The following is a 19,670-nucleotide window of genomic DNA, read 5'->3' as shown; positions in this document are numbered from 1 at the left end:
CTTGGATGCTGCCTGAACTGCTGTGCTCTTCCAGCACCACTAATCCAGAAAGAATATGGTCCAAGCATTTTTACGTTTCGAATCAAGGAAAATGTTTGTTTCCAAGACATCAAGTTTCATCTTGAGTAAAGTATCCAGGATATTGACACAATACGAAGCATTGGAGAACATGAATGAATTTGAAGATCAGCAACTTCAGTTTCTGTGGTGTAAGGAGAGCGTAGAAAAGGAGTTAATGTATTTCGGACAGAAGCAGATGAGCCACACCTTTCTGCACATGAGGCGTTAGCTGTTGGCTGTGCCCTGCACAAATATGGCGGCATAACACCAACAGCAACCCGGAAGAGATTGTTGTGAAGCGACGTCATTTCAGATGGTCATTGTGATGTTTTCTGTGATGCGGGTTGGGGCGGCGAGCAGACGTTCCGCTCGTCAAGTGGTTTCCGGCCCTCGGACGGCTTCCGGGTTAGTCCGGAGGGTTACAATGTGGGAAGGGGTTCTCTGCTCATTGTTATACTGCAGCGTGTAACAGGGGCCGCCGCCATTCAGCGACTCTCCTTCCACTCCCCCGACCTGCTCCCTCACCCGCCCTGACTGGAAACCCACAGCTCCCGGCTGGGAGCTGCAGGCGCTCGACGATGCAAGGAGACGTGACAGTTCCAGCTTCTACCTCCATGAAAGTGCCTGAAGCTGATGTGAAAGCAGAAGCGCCTGTCCACAAACTCTTGGGAAGAGGAAAGGGCTGGCAGTACAGGTACGTCCAGGTGGTTGGAAAAGCGGGGAGCCCCGTCAGGGCGCAGGGGCTCTGACCACGATCGAAGGGAGTTCAGTGTCATGAGAGGTGAAATCTCCTTTGTATGTGAATCGAACAACATTGCTGTTTCATTCACTGATAGAAACTTACTGTATTGTTTGGAAAGACTATTTTGGGCTATATGGGGCTTGGTTACAGTTTTAAGACAGAGGAATCTACTGGAGGACATGAAGTTGAAAAGTACTGACTGGATTGGAGTTCAGGTTGATTAGAGCAGTTAATACATTGGGGGTGGTAAGAGTTCCAGCACAGTTAATAGGAAAAATGATCAAACAAGTCGCAACACTGCATCAATATTTTGCTTTTTTTCAGTGCTGTTAATAAACTGTGTTTAGGGCCAAGTTGGAAAATTGTTTATTTGAAATTGAATTCTGGAATGTGCAGGCTTTGCAAGAAATTTGTGTATTTTTTGTATTTATTGCAATTCGGATGTGACAGACAATTATGCGATCTATCCCAGCTCATGGCACTGCCACACAAGTCAATCCCACAATGAAGTCCAGCTTGGTAGATCATGTTTGTTTATTTTTTCTTGTTTGTTTAGTTAACATGGTGGTTTGTCATATTCACATTCACATGATGTTGATGTTTAATAACAACATAAATTTATGATGCAAAAAATGTTTTTTCTCATTCTTTGTGTGCATGTACACCTATTTAGAGACATCTTAACTCTGCTACATCTTGGGATAGCTAGGCTGGGGTTGACAGAAGCCACAGGGCAGATTCTAACTATAGATAAACAATTATGAATTGTCAACATTTAACTCCACTAGGTAAAACTATAACCATTTTTATAAACTGGCCCTGACATAGATGAAGAAAAAAACATAATTTTGAAAGGTGGATGGAAAGACTAGGAAGGTATTTCAAAGGTCACTGATCACATGGTTCACTGGTGCTTTTGTCTTGTCACGATGTGCTGCTCTTTGATTCTCCTTCAGATACTTGCAGAAAGTACAGTGGCTGATTCACATTTACAAAGTTTTTGGTTAAGGGTGACAGTTTTTAGCAGATACTAATGGAAAGAAAATTGGGTTGCTTAAGGTTTTTGTAGCAGAGCAGAAACATTTACAACACAAATATATAAAATAATATTTTAAATTGTTCCCTGCCATTATTTATTAGAGATTCAAGCCCAGAGAAACTATACCTCTGTATCAATTTTCAACTTGAACTGATTCCTCCCGGTTTTATTTTCTTGAATTTAGAACGTTACTTTTCCCCTCCAAAGTCTGATACCATGAAGTTTTTCAACTCCAACAACCTGCAGATTTCTGTCTCAAACTTTCTTGCTATGATAAACTTCACAAACTAGAAAAAACACTGCTGCTACATGACTCTATCTATGTGAGCTGAAAAACTGAGTAAATGACAAACCAGTTTGTGTCCGAACTTAACTCTTGATTCTTCTCAATTGGAACACTGGTGTGTTCTGAACTGAAGTGAAAACAAAACTTAATGTGTTCTCACTGCCTGACCATTAACATACTCATGGTTCACAGTGCCTCATAAATGTCCAGTTTGAGATGCGAGATCTGTTCAAAATCTGACTTATTTAGCACTTTGGTAATGACAGCCAGTATGATGCCAGGTATGGTTGAGAAAGTCTTAAGACTTGTCATGGTCAGTGTAAAGGCAGGACTTCATCTCCAGAAGGACTTCATTATCGTAGCTGTTACTGAGGTTGTAATGAACGGATGTATGTGACAAGTAGATTGCTGAAGTAGAGTTTTCTATTCTGGTACCCTCACCTTGCTGCAGAACCAGTCCTTTAGAATTAAGCTTTGTCATTCTTGGTGATGGTATTGAACTCCTCCATCCCAGAGTACATTCGACACCTTTGCCACTCATTGTAATTCTTTCAAGTGGTGTGCAGCTAAGGAGAGGTGCTAGGTGGTAATCAGCAGGAGCTTTCCTTGGCATGACTGTCTCTTCATTCTTTGGGTATAGGTGCACTGGTCAGGCCAGCATTTATTGCTCACCCTTGCTGTCCTTGAGTAGGTGGTGGTGAGCTGCCTTCATGAACCACTGCTAGGTCAGATCCACAATGCCATTAAGGAAGGGAGTTCTAAGATTTTGACCAATGACAATGAAGAAAAGGTGTGAGGAGTGGCTTGGAGGAGAATTTGTAGGTGGTGGTGTTCCCATGTGTCTGCTACCCTTAGCCGTCTCGCTGGAAATGGTCATGGGTTTGGAAGGTGCTATCCAAAGTTCTTCGGTGAATTTCTGCAGTGCATCTTATAGACAGTACACACTGCTGCTACAGAGCTTTGGTGGTGGAGGGGGTGATTATTTGAGGATTGAGCCAATTAAGTGGCAGCTTTGTCTTGGATAGTGTTGAGCTTCTTGAGTATGGTTGGAGCTGCATTCATCCAGGCCACTGGGGAGTGTTGTTCTATCGTGCTCTTGACTTTTGCTTTTGAGATGGTGGACAGGCTTTAGTGGTCAGGAGGTGAGCTACTCTCTGTAGGATCCTAGCCTTTTGACTTGCTCTTGCAACCACTGTTTGTGGTGAGTCCATTTCAGAATGTGCTCAATAGTAACTTCTAGAATGTTGATGGTGGAAGATTCAGTGATGGTGTTGCTGTTGAGCATCAAAAGCTGATAGTTGAATACTCTCTCATTGGAGATGGTTCACAGTACATCATGGGGTCTGGAGTCGTTAATGTTGAGGACTAGAACAATTCTTCATTGCTGTCTCTCTCTCGCCCTCTCTCGGTGATGCAACTAAGTGCCTTGCCCACCATCTCAAAGCGCAGTTAAGAGAAAAACATTGTTGTAGGGCTTTAGCGATATGTAGGCCAACCAGGTAAAGAAGGCTGTTTCATTAAAGGATATTATTAAACCAGATGGGCTTTTATGACCATGGTTTTGTGGTCACCATCAGACTTAATTCCAGTTTTTCTTTATGAAAATTCCACCTTCTGTTGTGCAGAAATTTAGAGCACTACCTGCATACTAAACCAAAATATTAGGGATACTGGAAATCTGAAATAAATACAGCAAACGTTCAGTGTGGCAGCATCTGTGGAGAGAAAGAGAGTTCATATTTTAAGTATAATGACAGTCTTTGACCTAACGAAGAGCCATAACATGTGAAATGTAAATACTATGCCTCTTTTTACAGATTCTGCCAGACCTGCTGAGTTTCTCCAGCATTTTCTGTGTTTATCGCTAGATTATTAGTCCAGCCACTGTCTCCCTAGATGATGAAATATCAAAGCAAATATTTTCCTGTACCAATATTGTGGGGACTCTTGTTATCTCATTCTAAAGAAAAATCCAAATTTGGCTAATAATTAGCTATATGTTGTGCTACCTCTGTTTGCCATTTTATTGTCCTGGCTTGTCTTTGCTGATGCAGCATAGTGCCAGTTGCTTTTCTTTCTTTTGAATTTCAACTGTTTCTTTTTCTTCCATTGACTGTTTAAGAAATTTTCTATGGGTTGTGGCAATAAAAGTAGCCCTTTCCACAATTAGTAGTGTTTGTAATCTGAATTTGATAAAAGGAATTTGTGAAAAGTTATCATCTTTGGTGTTCAGTTTCAAATTGAGAACTTGGAAACATCAGAAACTGAGTAATGTTATTTTAAATTAATTTTCATTTCCCATCCATAACCAATGCGGTTTTCAAAAAACATGTTTTCTGTGTTTTGCAATTCTTGTTTGAATTGTGTGCTATTGTATAAGATGAAACTAACTTTTTATTTAGATTAGATTACTTAGTGTAGAAACAGGTCCTTCGGCCCACCAAGTCCACACTGACCCTCCGAAGAGCAACCCACCCAGACCCATTCCCTACACTTACCCCTTCACCTAATACTACGGGCAATTTAGCATGGCCAATTCACCTTACCTGCACATTTTTTTGGACTGTGGGAGGAAACCGGAGCACCCGGAGGAAACCCACGTAGACACTGAGAGAATGTGCAAACTCAACGCAGACAGTTGCCTGAGGCGGGAATTGAACTCGGGTCTCTGGCGCTGTGAGGCAGCAGGGCTAACCACTACCACCATGTCGCCTTGGTGTTAGTTCTTTTTCCGAAGTTTCGCGCACACCAACAGCTAAAAGTTTATTAAAGCTTGTATAAGCTGGTGACCCCCTCACCCCCCCTCACCGTGTGAGGTTGTGTCAGTGAGACCCTGAACAAAGAAAACACATCTCCTCTATCAAGGTCGGTTGGCCATGCTTACAGATATTCTGGCCACTCCCCCAGTCACATACCACTCGACAACCCCCAGTTACAGTCACAAGTTACCCCAGGTACAATGGCAGGATGAGATCATCCCCTGAGATAATGCAGATACTAATGCCCTGCATTGTGTTGGTGAATCACCGAGTCAGAAAATCATCTGCATAACAAGTCCCCAGGATTAGATTAGATTCCCTATAGTGTGGAAACAGGCCCTTCGCCCCAATAAGTCCACACCGACCCTCTGAAGAGCAACCCACCCAGACCCATTCCCCTACATTCACCCCTGACTAATGCACCTAACACTATGGGCAATTTAGCTTGGCCAATTCACCTAAACTGCACTTCTTTGGACTGTGGGAGGAAACCAGAGCACCCAGAAGAAACCTACTCAGACACGGGGAGAATGTGCAAACTCCACACAGACAGTCGCCCAAGGTTGGAATCGAACCTGGGTCCCTGGTGCTGTGAGCCACCAAGCCACCTTCACTTCAACTGTGTGAATTTGGCGAGTGCATTGGTATGATACATGTTATTTGGACGCTCAGGAAGCACAAGCAAAGGCAAGATACAGTTACAAACGAAAGCTGCTTAAGGAAACATTAAGGAAACCAGAGGATGGCTTCAATCCATCGACCTCTGGGTTATAGGCCCAGTATGCTCCCGCACATAATTAATACTTTTCACCTTGTTAAACTGACCTTACATACCGAATGCTTCCAATATTGTTAAATGGCTCTACATAATAAATACTTTACCACCTTGTTAATCCATTACCCTTGCCTCTAGCCCCATTGTTCACTGTAAGTTCTTATCTGATCTGAGTCATGCTCAGCTGAATCTTTTGTTTCACAGAACTCAAAATTTAACTCTCTTTCCCAACCTGCTCATACCCTCAGTCTCGGTATTAAAGATTGTCCAGAGACATTCCCATTTAATCTTTTAACATGACCTTTTGTTCATTGAATTCAAAGATGTTTGTGTTATGACTATGCATTGTGCACGATAGTGATTTTAAACCCTCCTCATAGCATATTTTACATTGGACTATGGATTGTTTACTGTAGAATCTCTACAAAGAGGAAAAGGAGAAAAATACCTTTTCAAGTTTTGAATTTAAATGCTTTTGAAGATGGGCATTAACCAGCTTTCACTCTCCTTTCTTGATACCTGAAGGATTGTGAAGCTTCTTCCTACTGACTACAATATTACGACCTATTTGTAATGTATTTATCAATATTCATGTCTAATAATGCAGAGGGAAGGGTGGTGAGTTAAAAGTGCAGAATAAAACCCTTGGTAGTGCTGATTGTTAACAAGACCATAATTTAAACTTTAATTTCCAACTGTTAAACTTTTATATGCTGTTTGCAAAGCTTTGTTTTTTTTGGAAGATGGATTATGGAAATAATGTTACTTATCAAAAAAATCGCAGTAATAATTTCATTTGAAATTAGAGGTTATATGGGGAATCACCAATATTTTATCCTACCATTTCAAAGACCAAGTCACTGGGAATTAATTCTTAAATAGGGATAGAATTTCTCTTTTTCATTTATAATAATCATGCAGTTTAATCTTAAATGTCTGTTTGAATAAATTTTAACTTATCCATTAATGGAATAAATTAATCTTAGATGTCTTTAATTGAATTATGTATTGCCAGTATCATAGGATCCCTTCAGTGTGGAAGCAGACCAGACTCGCCGAAGAGTAACCCAACCAGTCCCATCCCCCTACCCTATAGCTTGCACATTCGAGGACACTATAGGCAATTTATTATGGCTAATCCACCTAACCTGCACATCTTTGGACTGTGGGAAGAAATCAGAGCGCACAGAGGAAAACCATGCAGACACAGGAAGAATGTGCAAATTCTGCACAGTCACCAGAGATTGAATCGAACCTGGTCGCTGGTGCCATGAGGCAACTGTGCTAAACACTGAACCATTGTGTAGCTCCAAGTGTTAACTCCTCTCTGTCGAGGAATTGAACCCCAGTCTCCTGTGTGACAGGCAGAGATACTAATCAGTAAACAAACAAGGACTGAGTTTCTGATTTCCAGCATCTGCAGTTGAAAATGTTTTGTAAAGTATTGGGAGGTTGGGTAAGAAGTGGGTGCATTAATTTAGTGCCTTTCACCACCTGTGTATTTCAAAGTACTTTGCAGCAAATGTAATGCTTTTTTTGAAATTATAGTCCCATTTCTGAAATAGGGCATTTTTAGGAGAATCTGATTGAGGTGCACATGATAAAATGAAAGGGATTTCTAAAGCTTAGACTTCGCTAATGGCATGCTAAGGAAAACGCAAAACAGGAGAATACAAGAAGCAGATCACAGAAGGGAGGAATGTAGGGTCGGACTGAAGGACAAACCCATAATGGGATTTAAATGGAAAGATGAAAATTTTGAATTTGAACTATGGGGGTTCTAGAAGTCATTGCTGTATTGGGAAACCAGTCTTGACGTAGGATAGATAATTAAACTTTGGTTGAGTTAAAGTTTGTGGAAGGTGACTTTGCAAGAATTGCAATTTTTGAGCCCAGAGAAGAAAAGCTGTGGATGAAAGTTAAAGTAGCAGGTGGGCTGAGGAAGAGTCAAAGCTGGGCTTTGCTTTAGAGCTGGAAGTAGGGAGAGAGTGCATATTGAAGCTGACATCAAGTCTATGAAGGTTTAGAGGTCAAAAGAGTGGAACTTGACAAAGGCAATCTGAATAAGTTTGTACAGTGGAGGAAAGGGATTAGAGAAGGTGTTTTAGTCAAAAGGAGCAAAAGTTGTGTTCCGACAGATCTGAGTTCTAAATGATGGCAATTATTTTTTTTGTCAGGATGTTGGACTGATGAAAACTTAATCGGAGTTGTGGGAAAGATGGGCATAGATTTTAAACATAACAATATCTTGGGAGAGGAATGGCAACTTAAACTGGGTTCCATAGTTGGAAACATATTTCCAGTGATGGGTGAGTGCCGAACCAGAGGACACAGCTTAAAAATACGGGGTAGACCATTTAGGACAGAGCTCAGGGGAAACTTCACCCAGAGAGTGGTGGCTGTGTGGAATGCTCTGCCCCAGAGGGCAGTGGAGGCCCACTCTCTGGATTCATTTAAGAAAGAGTTGGATAGAGCTCTCAGATAGTGGAATCAAGGGTTATGGAGATAAGGCAGGAACAGGATACTGATTAGGAATGATCAGCCATGATCATGTTGAATGGTGGTGCAGGCTCGAAGGGCAGAATGGCCTACTCCTGCACCTATTGTCTATTGTCAATTGTCCATTCTTTTAAATCAAGGGTAAAGCTGAAAATCATCTGTTGCAGTGAGAGAGCCATTGACTGAGGCAAGCTGCCATATTTTTCAGGTTGTTTGAATTAAAATAGTTTGAGATGGTCAGTATTTTGGAGCAAAAGACAAACTCTGATAGTGAAAACTTTTTAGTAATATGATTGAATGTTTTAGTAATTGGTGATGCAGCCATGTTAAAAATGGATCAAAATGTAATTGATGTGACATGTTTGGGGGATTTACAAATACATGGAAGAAACTAAAAATTATGACCATGGTGGAAAGGACTAAAGAGACAAAAGGTAACCAGAAACATTTAGGGAGAGGCTCTTGTTAGTCGGAAATAGAATGAGGATGTACTATTAAGTATTCAGGGGACTTGAAGTTATTTGGGGCAAATTGAAAACAGTTCTGATTTTGTTACTGTTTTAACGGTGGTTGATTTGCTGATTTTGCAGAGTTTGACAATGCATATTTGGATTGATCTCTCAAACATGCAGTGAGCGTTTAGGCATGGTTTGTTTTTGTTTTGTTCATGTGCTTATCTTTTATATGCCAAACATTATTCCCTTTGTAGAAGTTTCTTAGTGAGCCAGAAGTTTACAGAAAACAAGGTAGCGATAAAGAGAAGAGAGAACTTGTTTTTATATCCCCTCTTTTTTTTGATCATAAGTTAATATGTTCATACCACGCTCATGCACGAGTTATGAAGTCATTGTTGTTTCTGACATCCTGATTCAGAAAATTATGAATTCAAGTTCCCCTGTAAGAATTCAAACGCATAATCAAAGCTGGCATTGAATGCAGTGCTGAAGGAGTGTTGAGCTGTCAAAGCAAGTTACTGTAGATGCTGAAATCTGTCTGTTAGCTTGCTTTCTCCCCATGGATACAGCCTGACCCACTATGATCTCCAGCATTTTTTTGTTATTGATCTGTCAGAGATGCCTCCCATTTTCAGGTGGAAAACTAAAGTTTAAACTAAAATCACATTGCTTAAAAATAAGCAGTAGGCCATTTAGAATAGAGTTGAGGAGAAACTTCTTCACCAGAGATTGGTGGATATATTGAATGCTCTGCCCCAGAAGGCAGTGGAGGCCAAGTCTCTGGATACTGTCACGAAAGACATGGATACAGCTCCGATAGTGGAATTGAGGGTTATGGGGATAAGGCAGGAACAGAATGCTGATTGTGGATGATCAGCCATGATCATAATGAATGTTGGTGCTTGCTCGAAGGGCCCGTTGCCTATTCCTGCACCTATTGTCTAAAGTTGTTGTTGTTGTTATTTTATTTTTATTATTATTATTTCCTAACCACCTTGCATCCCCAACCAGCATCCTAGAACCAGATTATCTGACTACCATTGTGTCTGGAACCATGCTCTGTGTTAATTTGCTATTGTTGTTCCCTGCAATACATTTGAGACTTCACTACATTAAGGTTTGTTCTGACTAAGATGGAAGAAATGCACTGTCTTTCTCTAGTTCCACCAATATGGACTGCAGATGAAGAGCTTTTGTCCGAAACGTCGATTTTCCTACTCCTCGGATGCTGCCTGACCTGCTGTGCTTTTCCAGCACCACTCTGATCTAAACTCTGGTCCTGAATATGGTCAGTTGTGTGCTTGTTTGATATCAGACTTGAAATGAAAAGGTCCCTCGTCCAGGCTTTAACAAAAGTAAAGTTATTGATATATTATGGAACAAAGCCAAGATGCAAAACTGGCTGACACACTTCATTCATGGTATGAAACTATAAATGTTTACCTCTCTGAATAATCCAAATATGCGTGCACACCCATATTGGTAAAGGGGGCATTGCATTTTTTTTCTGCTGCAATTCAGTTTGGGGAACACCAAACACTTCTGGCAAATAGTTTAATTTAATTCTTTAAGACATAAACCAGATAAGTTTTGGGATCTTCAGATGGTTGTTGTTCTGACGTTCTAGCACGCAAAGATGGATCTCCCCAAAACACAGGCAAATGTCTGAGACTTTTGCCATGATAGCAAGTTCAGGAAATGTCGTGGTGAATTTAGTGTGTGTGCAACATCTGAATACAAATTTCAAGCCCTTTAATGAATTTGAATGAGGAATTAGAAAGCAAGATGCTACAATTTTTTTGGAGAGGAAATACTTTCAGCAAAATAACTTTTCTTTTTTGTGCTTTTAACATAAGGTAATGAAATGTTCCAGCTATCTTTACCAGATTAGATTCCCTACAGTATGGAAACAGGCCAATTGGCTCAACGAATCCACACCTACCCTCCAAAGAGTAACCCACCCAGACCATTCCCCTACCCTACATTTACCCCTGACTAATGCACCTAACACTATGGGCAATTTAGGATGGCCAATTCACCTGACCTGTACATTTTTGGACTGTGGGAGGAAATCTGAGTACCCAGAGGAAACCCACGCAGATGTGGGGAGAATGTGTAAACTACACACAGGCAGTTGCCTGAGGTGGGAATCGAACTGGGCCCCTGGCACTTCATCTGCAGTCCATATTGGTGAGACAGCAGTGCTAACCACTGAGCCACCATGCAGCTTACATTATTATGAAGCAAAGTTTGACACCATAAGATAATGTTAAGGTAGCTGTCCAAAGGTTTAGTCAAAAAAGCAGGTTTATAAAGCATCTTAGAGAAAATTGGATCAGTAGAAAGTTTAGAGCATGAATTCTAGAGCATGGCCATTAGTGGCAGGACAGTTAAAATTGTGGATACCAGAATTGGATAAATGCAGACATTGAAAGATTAAGAGGCTGGAGGAGGTTCCAGGATAGGGCTGAAGTGATGTCATGCTGCAACTTGAAAGCACTGATTATGTTTGTAAAATAGAGCAAGAACTGGGAAGCAAACGATTGCAAGGTTACGTGAAACAAAGTTTTGAATGAGTACACCTGATAGTAGAATGGAAGGATAGTTGCAGGAGTTCTGCAACTCGTGTATGATTCAGCGAAAAGAACTGAGACCACCATAATGTATAGGAGCATAATTGGGCAATTCGGCCCCTTGAGTCTGCTTCGCCTTTCAATTTCAGCTGATATATTTCTCAGCCCCATATTCCTGCCTACTCCCTGTAACGATCCCTTTACTAATCAAAAAGTTATCTACCTTTGTCTTAAATACACTCAATGACTTGGCCCCAATAACCTTCACCACCCACTGGCTGAAGAAACTGCTCCTCATCTCAGTTCTAAAGTATAGTCCCTTCATTCTGAGCTGTGCTCTCAATCCTAATCTCTCCTCCGGGTGGAACCATCTTCTCCACGTTCACTCTATCAGGCCTTTCTGTATCCTGTAAGTTTCAATAATCCCCCCTCATCCTTCTAAACTGAAGTGCAGACCCAGAATCCTCAACAATTCCTTGTGTAACAAGCCCTTCATGCCAGGATCATTCTTGTAAATCTCCTCTTGAATCCCTCAGAAGCCATACATCCTTCAGCGCCTAAAATTGTTCACAACATTCCAAATGTGGACTGGCTAGAACCTTATATGGCTCAGCTATACATCTCTGCTCCTGTATTCTAGTCCTCTTGAAATGAATGCAAACCCTGTATTTGCCTTAACTAGCTGATAACTGACCTGCACATTCACTTCGACAATTCTGAACTAGGACTCCCAAATTTCTGAAACCTGGCTGCATTTGGAAAATAAGGTAGGCAAGCAGGAGGCTGGACGAACACAGCAAGCCAGACAGCATCAGGAGGTGGAGAAGTCAACGTTTCGGGTGTGACTCTTCAGGATTGGCGGTGGGTGTAAGGGGGGTGCGGCATGCAAGGTCGTGAGGTAGTGATTGGTGAATCCAGGTAGAGGGTACGACCTGGTTGGTTGATGTGAGGAATGAGTCTGGTTGGTCAGAGGAATGGAATGGAAGGGAAGAGAAGGGAGATTATTTAAAGTTGAAGAACTCAATGTTGAGTCCTCCGGGCTGTAGGTTAGTGAGGCACAAGATGAGCTGTTCCTCTAATTTGTGGTCTGATTTGCTGTGGCAATGCAGGAAGCTAAGGATGGTCATATCTGAAGGGAGTGGGAAGGGGAATTAAAATGGGAGGTGACTGGGCTGTCCGGTCGGCCTCTGCGGACCTGGCTGAGATGCTCAGCGAAACATGCCCTGAGTTTACATTTGTTCTCCCCAGTGTAGAGAAGACCACATCAGGAGCACTGCATACAGTGGTATGTAAACTAGGTTGGAGGAGAGGCAATTTAACCTCTGTCTCATGTGGAAGGACTGCTTGGGGACTTGGATGGAGGTGAGGGAGGTGGTGTGCTGGCAAGTTTTGTATCTTTTATGGTTGCAGGGGAAATTACCAGGGCTTTGGGGGGTTGGTGGGGAAATTGGCATGAACCAAGGATCTGGAAAGGGAAGGGAGAGAGAGCTGGGGAGGAGAAGATGTCCTTGGTGAGGTTGGGGTTGGTGCCTTCCCACTCCCAACGTCCTTCTTCCCAGCCCCTTCCCTTCTTCCCAGCCCCTTCCCACCACCCTTTCCTTCCAGCTATCAACCGGACTCATTCTTCCCATCAACCAACCAGGTCATACCTTCTACCTGTGTTCACCCATCTCTACCTCACCACCCTGTTTGGTCTCTGCACTGACTCCTGCAGAGCTTCACAAGTCAGTGAGTGTCATCCTGGAAAAAAAAATCCCTTCTGCCAGTCAACCAATTCTCTATGCGTGCCAGTACCTTGCAGCAGACACCATACACTCCCATCCTGTTTAGCAGCTTCCTGTGTAGCACCTTGTCAAATCCAAATTAATTTGACCCACTGGCTCTCCTTTGTCTAACTTGCTTGCTACCACCTCAAAGAATTCTAACAAATTTGTCAGGCATGACTTACCCTTGATGAAGCCCTACTGATCTAGTCCTATTTTACCATGCACCTTCAAGTACTCAGAAATCACATCCTGAATAATGGACTCAAATCTTGACAGAGGTCAGGCTAACCAACCTATAGTTTCCTGTATTCCATCTTCCTTTGTTCCTTAAATAAACTCTTTCCATTCTTTTGGGGCCCTTTCTGACTCCAGTGATTCCTGAAAGATCACTACCAATGTTCTCACAATCACCTTAACTAGCTCCTTCAGAACTTTGGGGTGTAGTCCATCTAGTTCACGTGATTTGTCCCCCTTCAGACTTCTCAGTTTCCCCAACATCATCTCCTTAATGATGGCCACCACACTTGACTTTGCATGCTGACTCTCCTTGAAGCTGTGGTATGCTGCTGATTTATTCCACTGTGAAAATTGATGCGAAGTACCTATTCAGTTCATCCACCATTTCTTTGTTCCACATTACTACTTCTCCAGTCTTACTTTCCGGCAGGCCAATGTCCACTCTTGCGCATCTTTCCTTTCGTATATCTTTAAAAAAATTCTTGCAATCTTTTTTAAACTACTAGCTAACTTACCTTCCTATTTCATCATCTCACCCCTTATTACTTTTTTTAGTTATCCTCTGCTGGTATTTAAAGGCTTTCCAATCCTCTGGTTTCCTCTCGTCTTCACCACATTGTATGCTTTTTCTTTTACTGTTATGCTCTCCCTGCCTTCTATTGTTGTCTTGCCCTCCCCTTGGTGTGTTTCTTCTTCCTTGGGATGAATTTCTGCTGATCTCCCGAATTACCCTCAAACTCCTGCCATTGCTGGTCTACTATCTTTCCTGCTAAATTCCAGTCAACTCTGGCCATTCCTCCCTCATGTCTTTGTAGTTACGTTTTTATTCAATTGTAATGCAGTTAAATCTGATTCCAGTTTCTCCCCCTCAAACTGCAGGGATGGATTCTGTCTTATCATAGTCACTGCTCCCTCTGAGTTCCTTCATGTTAAGTACTACAGTATCAAATCCAGAGCTCCCTGTTCCCTACTGGGGTCTACCACCAGCTACTCAAAAAAAAAAAATCTGAAACTTTCAGGAATCCTTTTCTTGACATCTGCTACCAACTCCATTTTCCCAGTCTACCTGCATATTGAGGTCCCCCATGATTATTGTAATAGTGGCATTCTTATATTACTTTCTGTTTCATTTATTTTCTTCCCCACATCCTGATTCTTGCTAGGAGCCCTGTACATAACTCTTGTTAGGGTCTTTTTTTTTTCCTTTGTGGTTCCTTAACTGTACCCACATTTTTTTTGCATTTAAATAAAAGTGAGTGCTAATAACACTGTTATTTTCACGGCAAGATCTCATCCATTATGTTTACTAACTAGTTGACAGCCATCTTTATAAATTTTACATAAGTCTAACACAGTGAGTGTGTGTATGTATGTATTTTCTTAGACCTGTCTTGACATGAGTACCTGTCTTCAGATTCCAAAAAGCTAGGCATCCTTGATCTCTCTAATTAAATGGTTAGTCGTGTGGAAAGCAAAAATAATGATGTCCCATATGGTACAGTATGCATAACTTTAGTGCTGTAGAGGAATCTTATTCTGTATCATTAACTATTCCAGGTTAATTGTGATAATAGGTGCCTTTCTACAATATTAATAAAGACCTCCCAAATAAAAGTTTGCAAAAGATCTTAATTCATTCTTGTTTTACAGTGAAAATGTTAACCTCCGTTTTCTCTCATATTTGAAAGTCTACAAAGTAATTTGTCCATTCACAAATGGCATATTCTGATACTGAGAAGGCTTTATTCCACTTTCAATGAGCTTTATAACAGTATGACCTTGGATCAATCTAGAACCTCTTGATCCTATAAATGGCTAGGTTAGATAATTGAAAATGCCACACTATTATTCAAGGAGGCAGGGAGAAATCAGATTACCACATTTTGTTTGCATGACATTGTGGCAAAAGTTACCGGGATCTACTATCAGAGACAGCAATTGAACTCTCGGACAAATGTAGCGTGGTCAGACGGAATTTGCATGTATTTCAGAAGGGAGGATCATGCCATGCTAATGCGATTAATTCACTGGCATAATGAATAGAAGAGTGTGAATGCATGTTGTCTTAATGGATAGAAGATGTATGATTCGGAAGGAGATGTGTGCATAATTTTGAAACCATCTAAACTTTATGGCTGTTAGTTAGCTGGGAGATAAGAAATTAATGTAGGATATAAAATGTAACGTTTGATTAGCAAGATGTGAAAATGATCTGTACTGAGAATTCGTCTCACCATGCGTTCATTATTTGGGGTGTAACTAGAACTAAATGAGGATTAAAGAGTTCAATAATAATGCCATATTGGAAAGCAGAGAGTGCAACATTCATTTATATAGCATACTTAATAAAGCATCCTAAAATCTCTTTTAAATTTAATATGCTAATACTGTGTATGAAACCTTACTACTGTTTAATCAGTAGGTATATTTTGCTTTCCATCATCTGAATTCCAGATTGTTTGAGTATCAGAATTTACTTTAAATATTTTTTTCTTAAAATTGCTGTGATTCTGGCATTTGGAAATGTTTATGGAAAATGCTATTGGCTGACTATTAAAGGAACTTTTTTGTACAATCTGATTAAACCTTGTGGAATTTTATTTTAAAATCTACCATTACATAAACTGATTTGCTGAATTATTTTCACCTAAAGGAATGATTTACAGCATACAACTGTTCATTTAGGCTGCATTTGTCATCAACACCACTAGGCAGAGCAGTTAGCACACATACACAGCAACACAGCGTCACTGTTTTGTCATTTGTAATTGACAGAATGGCAACTACCTGTCACGAAGATGGTGTTGCCCATATATTTCCCATGATGGCCCTGCTTCAATGAACTGGTCAGTAATATTCTATTTTAAACACTTCTGTAACAAGAAGCAATCTTAACAACACCATCATCTTCAGATAAATACCAAACAGCTCTGTTCGCAAGGGTGTGGTGGCTCTGAGAAAAGAAAAGCCTTTGGATTCAGATTTTTATGTTATGCTCTTTGTATTTATTTCTGTGTGGGTGCTGTTTTTCTTGTGTTAGTTCTGCTAGTTTTGACTGGGTTTTAGACCACATTTTTTCTCCTTTTTTTTTGTGAATCTTGGGTTTCTTTGCTGCCATCTTCTTAGCAGCTGTTGCTTTTGTCTCCTATTTTTGTTACTTCTCCTGGATGCATCAATACTGCCAGGCACGCAGATTCTTGCTGTAACTGACCGATCATGGAGGTCATTCCTGCCAGCTTGGTCTTTAGCCGTTTTTTGTGGTTCTCTTCGGTATTGGGAACACAAAGTGTTTAAACTCTTTATCTGTATTAAAATCCTGTAGGTTGTAGTTTATTGCTGCAGTTTCTTTTGCAGTCACGTGCAGTGCCAACTTAATATTGGGATGTGCCATTACTGTTGGTAATTTATTTCTAAATTAAATTGTTGTGAAGCTATAATTGAATTTGTACTATTGTGCATTTTTATCTCAAAGAGAGGCTTGTGGCAGAGCATTAATCCTTTTGTGTGTTCACTTTATTTTGTAAATCCTTTAATACTTCCCTCATTATATAATGAAGGAAATGACAACCAGCAGATTGTTTCACTGCATCAGCAGAAATGGACAGCATGCTGGCAAACTAGACAACCACGTTTAGATGAATCTTTCATTGTTTTGGGATGTACCTTCCTGATTTTATAAAATTATTACCGGTCTAGAAAATGTGTGGATGCTTTTGTACTTGAAATCTTTACCTGGTAGTGAATAGAAAGATGTGCTGGTGAAGCAATAAGGATATAATTCAGACATTAAGTTGTTCAAATGAAATTTAGACATTTTGGCTTTTCACTGGATAATTGCCCATCTGTTAACATTAAAATGTAATCATTATTCATTCCTGTAAACTCCAAAGATCAGTGAAAAGCTAACCATAGTGTTTGGTTGTGCCATCCCAAGTCAATCCTCTAACAGCAGTAGCATCTTCTGAGATTTATATAGTGTCTTTAATGTAGTAAATCTCCCAAGGTGTTCCATAGGAGTGATAACAAACAACCTTTAATACTAAACTGCATTAGGAGATAGAACATAGAAGAATACAGCTCAGTACAGGCCCTTCGGCTCTCGATGTTGTGCCGATCCAAGCCCACCTAACCTACACTCGCCCACTATCCTCCATATGCCTATCCAATGCCTGCTTAAATGCCCATAATGAGGGAGAGTCCATCACTGCTACTGGCAGGGCATTCCATGAACTCACGACTCGCTGAGTAAAGAACCTACCCCTAACATCTGTCCTATACCTACCCCCCCTTAATTTAAAGCTATGCCCCCTTGTAATAGCTGACTCCATACGTGGAAAAAGATTCTCACTGTCAACCCTATCTAAACCCCTAATCATCTTGTACACCTCTATCAAGTCACCCCTAAACCTTCTTTTCTCCAATGAAAACAACCCCAAGTGCCTCAGCCTTTCCTCATACGATCTTTCTACCATACCAGGCAACATCCTGGTAAATCTCCTCTGCACCCGTTCCAGTGCCTCCACATCCTTCCTATAGTATGGCGACCAAAACTGCACACAATACTCCAGATGCGGCCGCACCAGAGTCCTATACAACTGCAACATGACCTCAATTCCTCTACCAATAAAAGCCAGTACGCCATATGCCTCCTTCACCGCACTATTTACCTGGGTGGCAACTTTCAGAGATCTGTGTACATGGACACCAAGATCCCTCTGCTCATCCACACTACCAAGTATCCGACCATTAGCCCAGTACCCCATCTTTTTGTTACTCTTACCAAAGTGAATCACCTCACACTTAGCTACATTGAACTCCATTTGCCACCTTTCTGCCCAGTTCTGCAGCTTATCTATATCCTGCTGTAACCTGCCACATCCTTCCTCACTGTCTACAACTCCTCCAACTTTCGTATCATCCGCAAACTTGCTCACCCAACCTTCTAGCCCCTCCTCCAGGTCATTTATAAAAATGACAAACAGCAATGGTCCCAAAACAGATCCTTGCGGAACACCGCTAGTGACGGCACTCCAAGATGAACCTTTGCCATCAACTACTACCCTCTGTCTTCTTCCAGCCAGCCAACTCCTAATCCAAACCTCCAACTCACCCTCAATGCCATACCTCCGTATTTTTTGCAGTAGTCTACCATGGGGAACCTTATCAAATGCCTTACTAAAATCCATATATACATCTACCGCTTTACCCTCGTCTACCTCCTTAGTCACCTTCTCAAAGAATTCAATAAGGTTTGTGAGGCACGACCTGCCCTTCACAAAACCATGCTGACTATCCTTGATCACATTATTCCTATCCAGATATTCATAAATCCTATCCTTTACAATTCTCTCTAAGACTTTGCCCACAACAGAAGTGAGACTCACCGGCCTATAGTTACTAGGGTTATCCCTACTCCCCTCCTTGAACAAGGGAACCACATTTGCTAGCCTCCAATCTTCTGGCACTACTCCTGTAGACAACGAGGACATAAAATCAAGGCCAATGGCTCTGCAATCTCCTCCCTTGCTTCCCAGAGAATCCTAGGATAAATGCCATCAGGCCCAGGGGACTTATCTATTTTCACCCTTTCCAGAATTTCCAACACCTCTTCTCCACATACCTCAGAGCCATCCATTCTACTTAATTGTGACTCAGTATTCACATTGACAACAATGTCCTGTTCCTGATTGAATACTGACGAAAAGTATTCATTCAGTGTCTCCCCAGTCTCTTCAGCCTCCACACGCAACTTCCCACAACTATCCTTGACTGGACCTATTCCTATCCTAGTCATTCTTTTATTCCTGACATACCTATAGAAAGCCTTAGGGTTTTCCCTAATCCTACCAACTAAGGACCTTTCATGTCCCCTCCTTACTGCTCTTAGCTCTCTCTTCAGGTCCTTCCTGGCTACCGTATAACTCTCAATCACCCCAATTGAACCTTCACGCCTCATCTTTACATAGGCCGCCCTCTTCCATTTAACAAGGGATTCCAATTCCTTATTAAACCACGGCTCCTTCACACGACCCTTTCCTCCCTGCCTGACGGGTACATGCTTATCAAGGACACTCAATAGTTGCTCCTTGAACAAGCTCCACATATCAATTACGCCCTTGCCTTGAAGCTTACTTTTCCAAGCCACACATCCTAAGTCATGCCTCACCGCATCATAATTTCCCTGCCCCCAGCTATAACTCTTGCCCTGTAGTGCACACTTATCCCTCTCCATCACTAGAGTAAAAGTCACCGAATTGTGGTCACTGTCCCCAAAGTGCTCACCTACCTCTAATTCTAACACCTGGCCTGGTTCATTACCCAGAACCAAATCCAGTATGGCCTCACCTCTTGTTGGCCTATCTACATATTGTGTCAGGAAACCCTCCTGCACACATTGGATAAACACTGACCCATCTAATGAACTTGAGCTCTAGCTTTCCCAATCAATATCAGGAAAGTTAAAGTCCCCCATAACAACC

The 19,670-nt window shown here is 41.4% G+C and overlaps 1 protein-coding gene across 2 annotated transcripts in view; it reads left to right on the top strand.

Moving 5' to 3' along the window:
* Positions 1-445: 445 nt before the first annotated feature.
* Positions 446-19,670, top strand: part of osbpl11 (oxysterol binding protein-like 11) — an 83,115-nt gene continuing 63,890 nt past the window's right edge. Inside the window, exon 1 of one of the 2 annotated variants that reach the window (XM_043693971.2) lies at positions 446-754. In XM_043693971.2, the coding sequence (XP_043549906.2) occupies positions 639-754 (116 nt within the window). In that variant the 5' untranslated portion in view covers positions 446-638. The remainder of the gene's footprint in view (positions 755-19,670) is intronic. The other variant, XM_043693973.2, reaches the window with a different exon arrangement.

This window comes from Chiloscyllium plagiosum, unplaced genomic scaffold (genome assembly GCF_037043375.1).
Source record: "Chiloscyllium plagiosum isolate Xiang-an unplaced genomic scaffold, Cpla_swu_hap1 HiC_scaffold_7, whole genome shotgun sequence".
Lineage (NCBI taxonomy): Eukaryota > Metazoa > Chordata > Chondrichthyes > Orectolobiformes > Hemiscylliidae > Chiloscyllium > Chiloscyllium plagiosum.
Note: the sequence above shows the minus strand (reverse complement) of the source record. Positions and strands in the feature narration are given on the sequence as shown.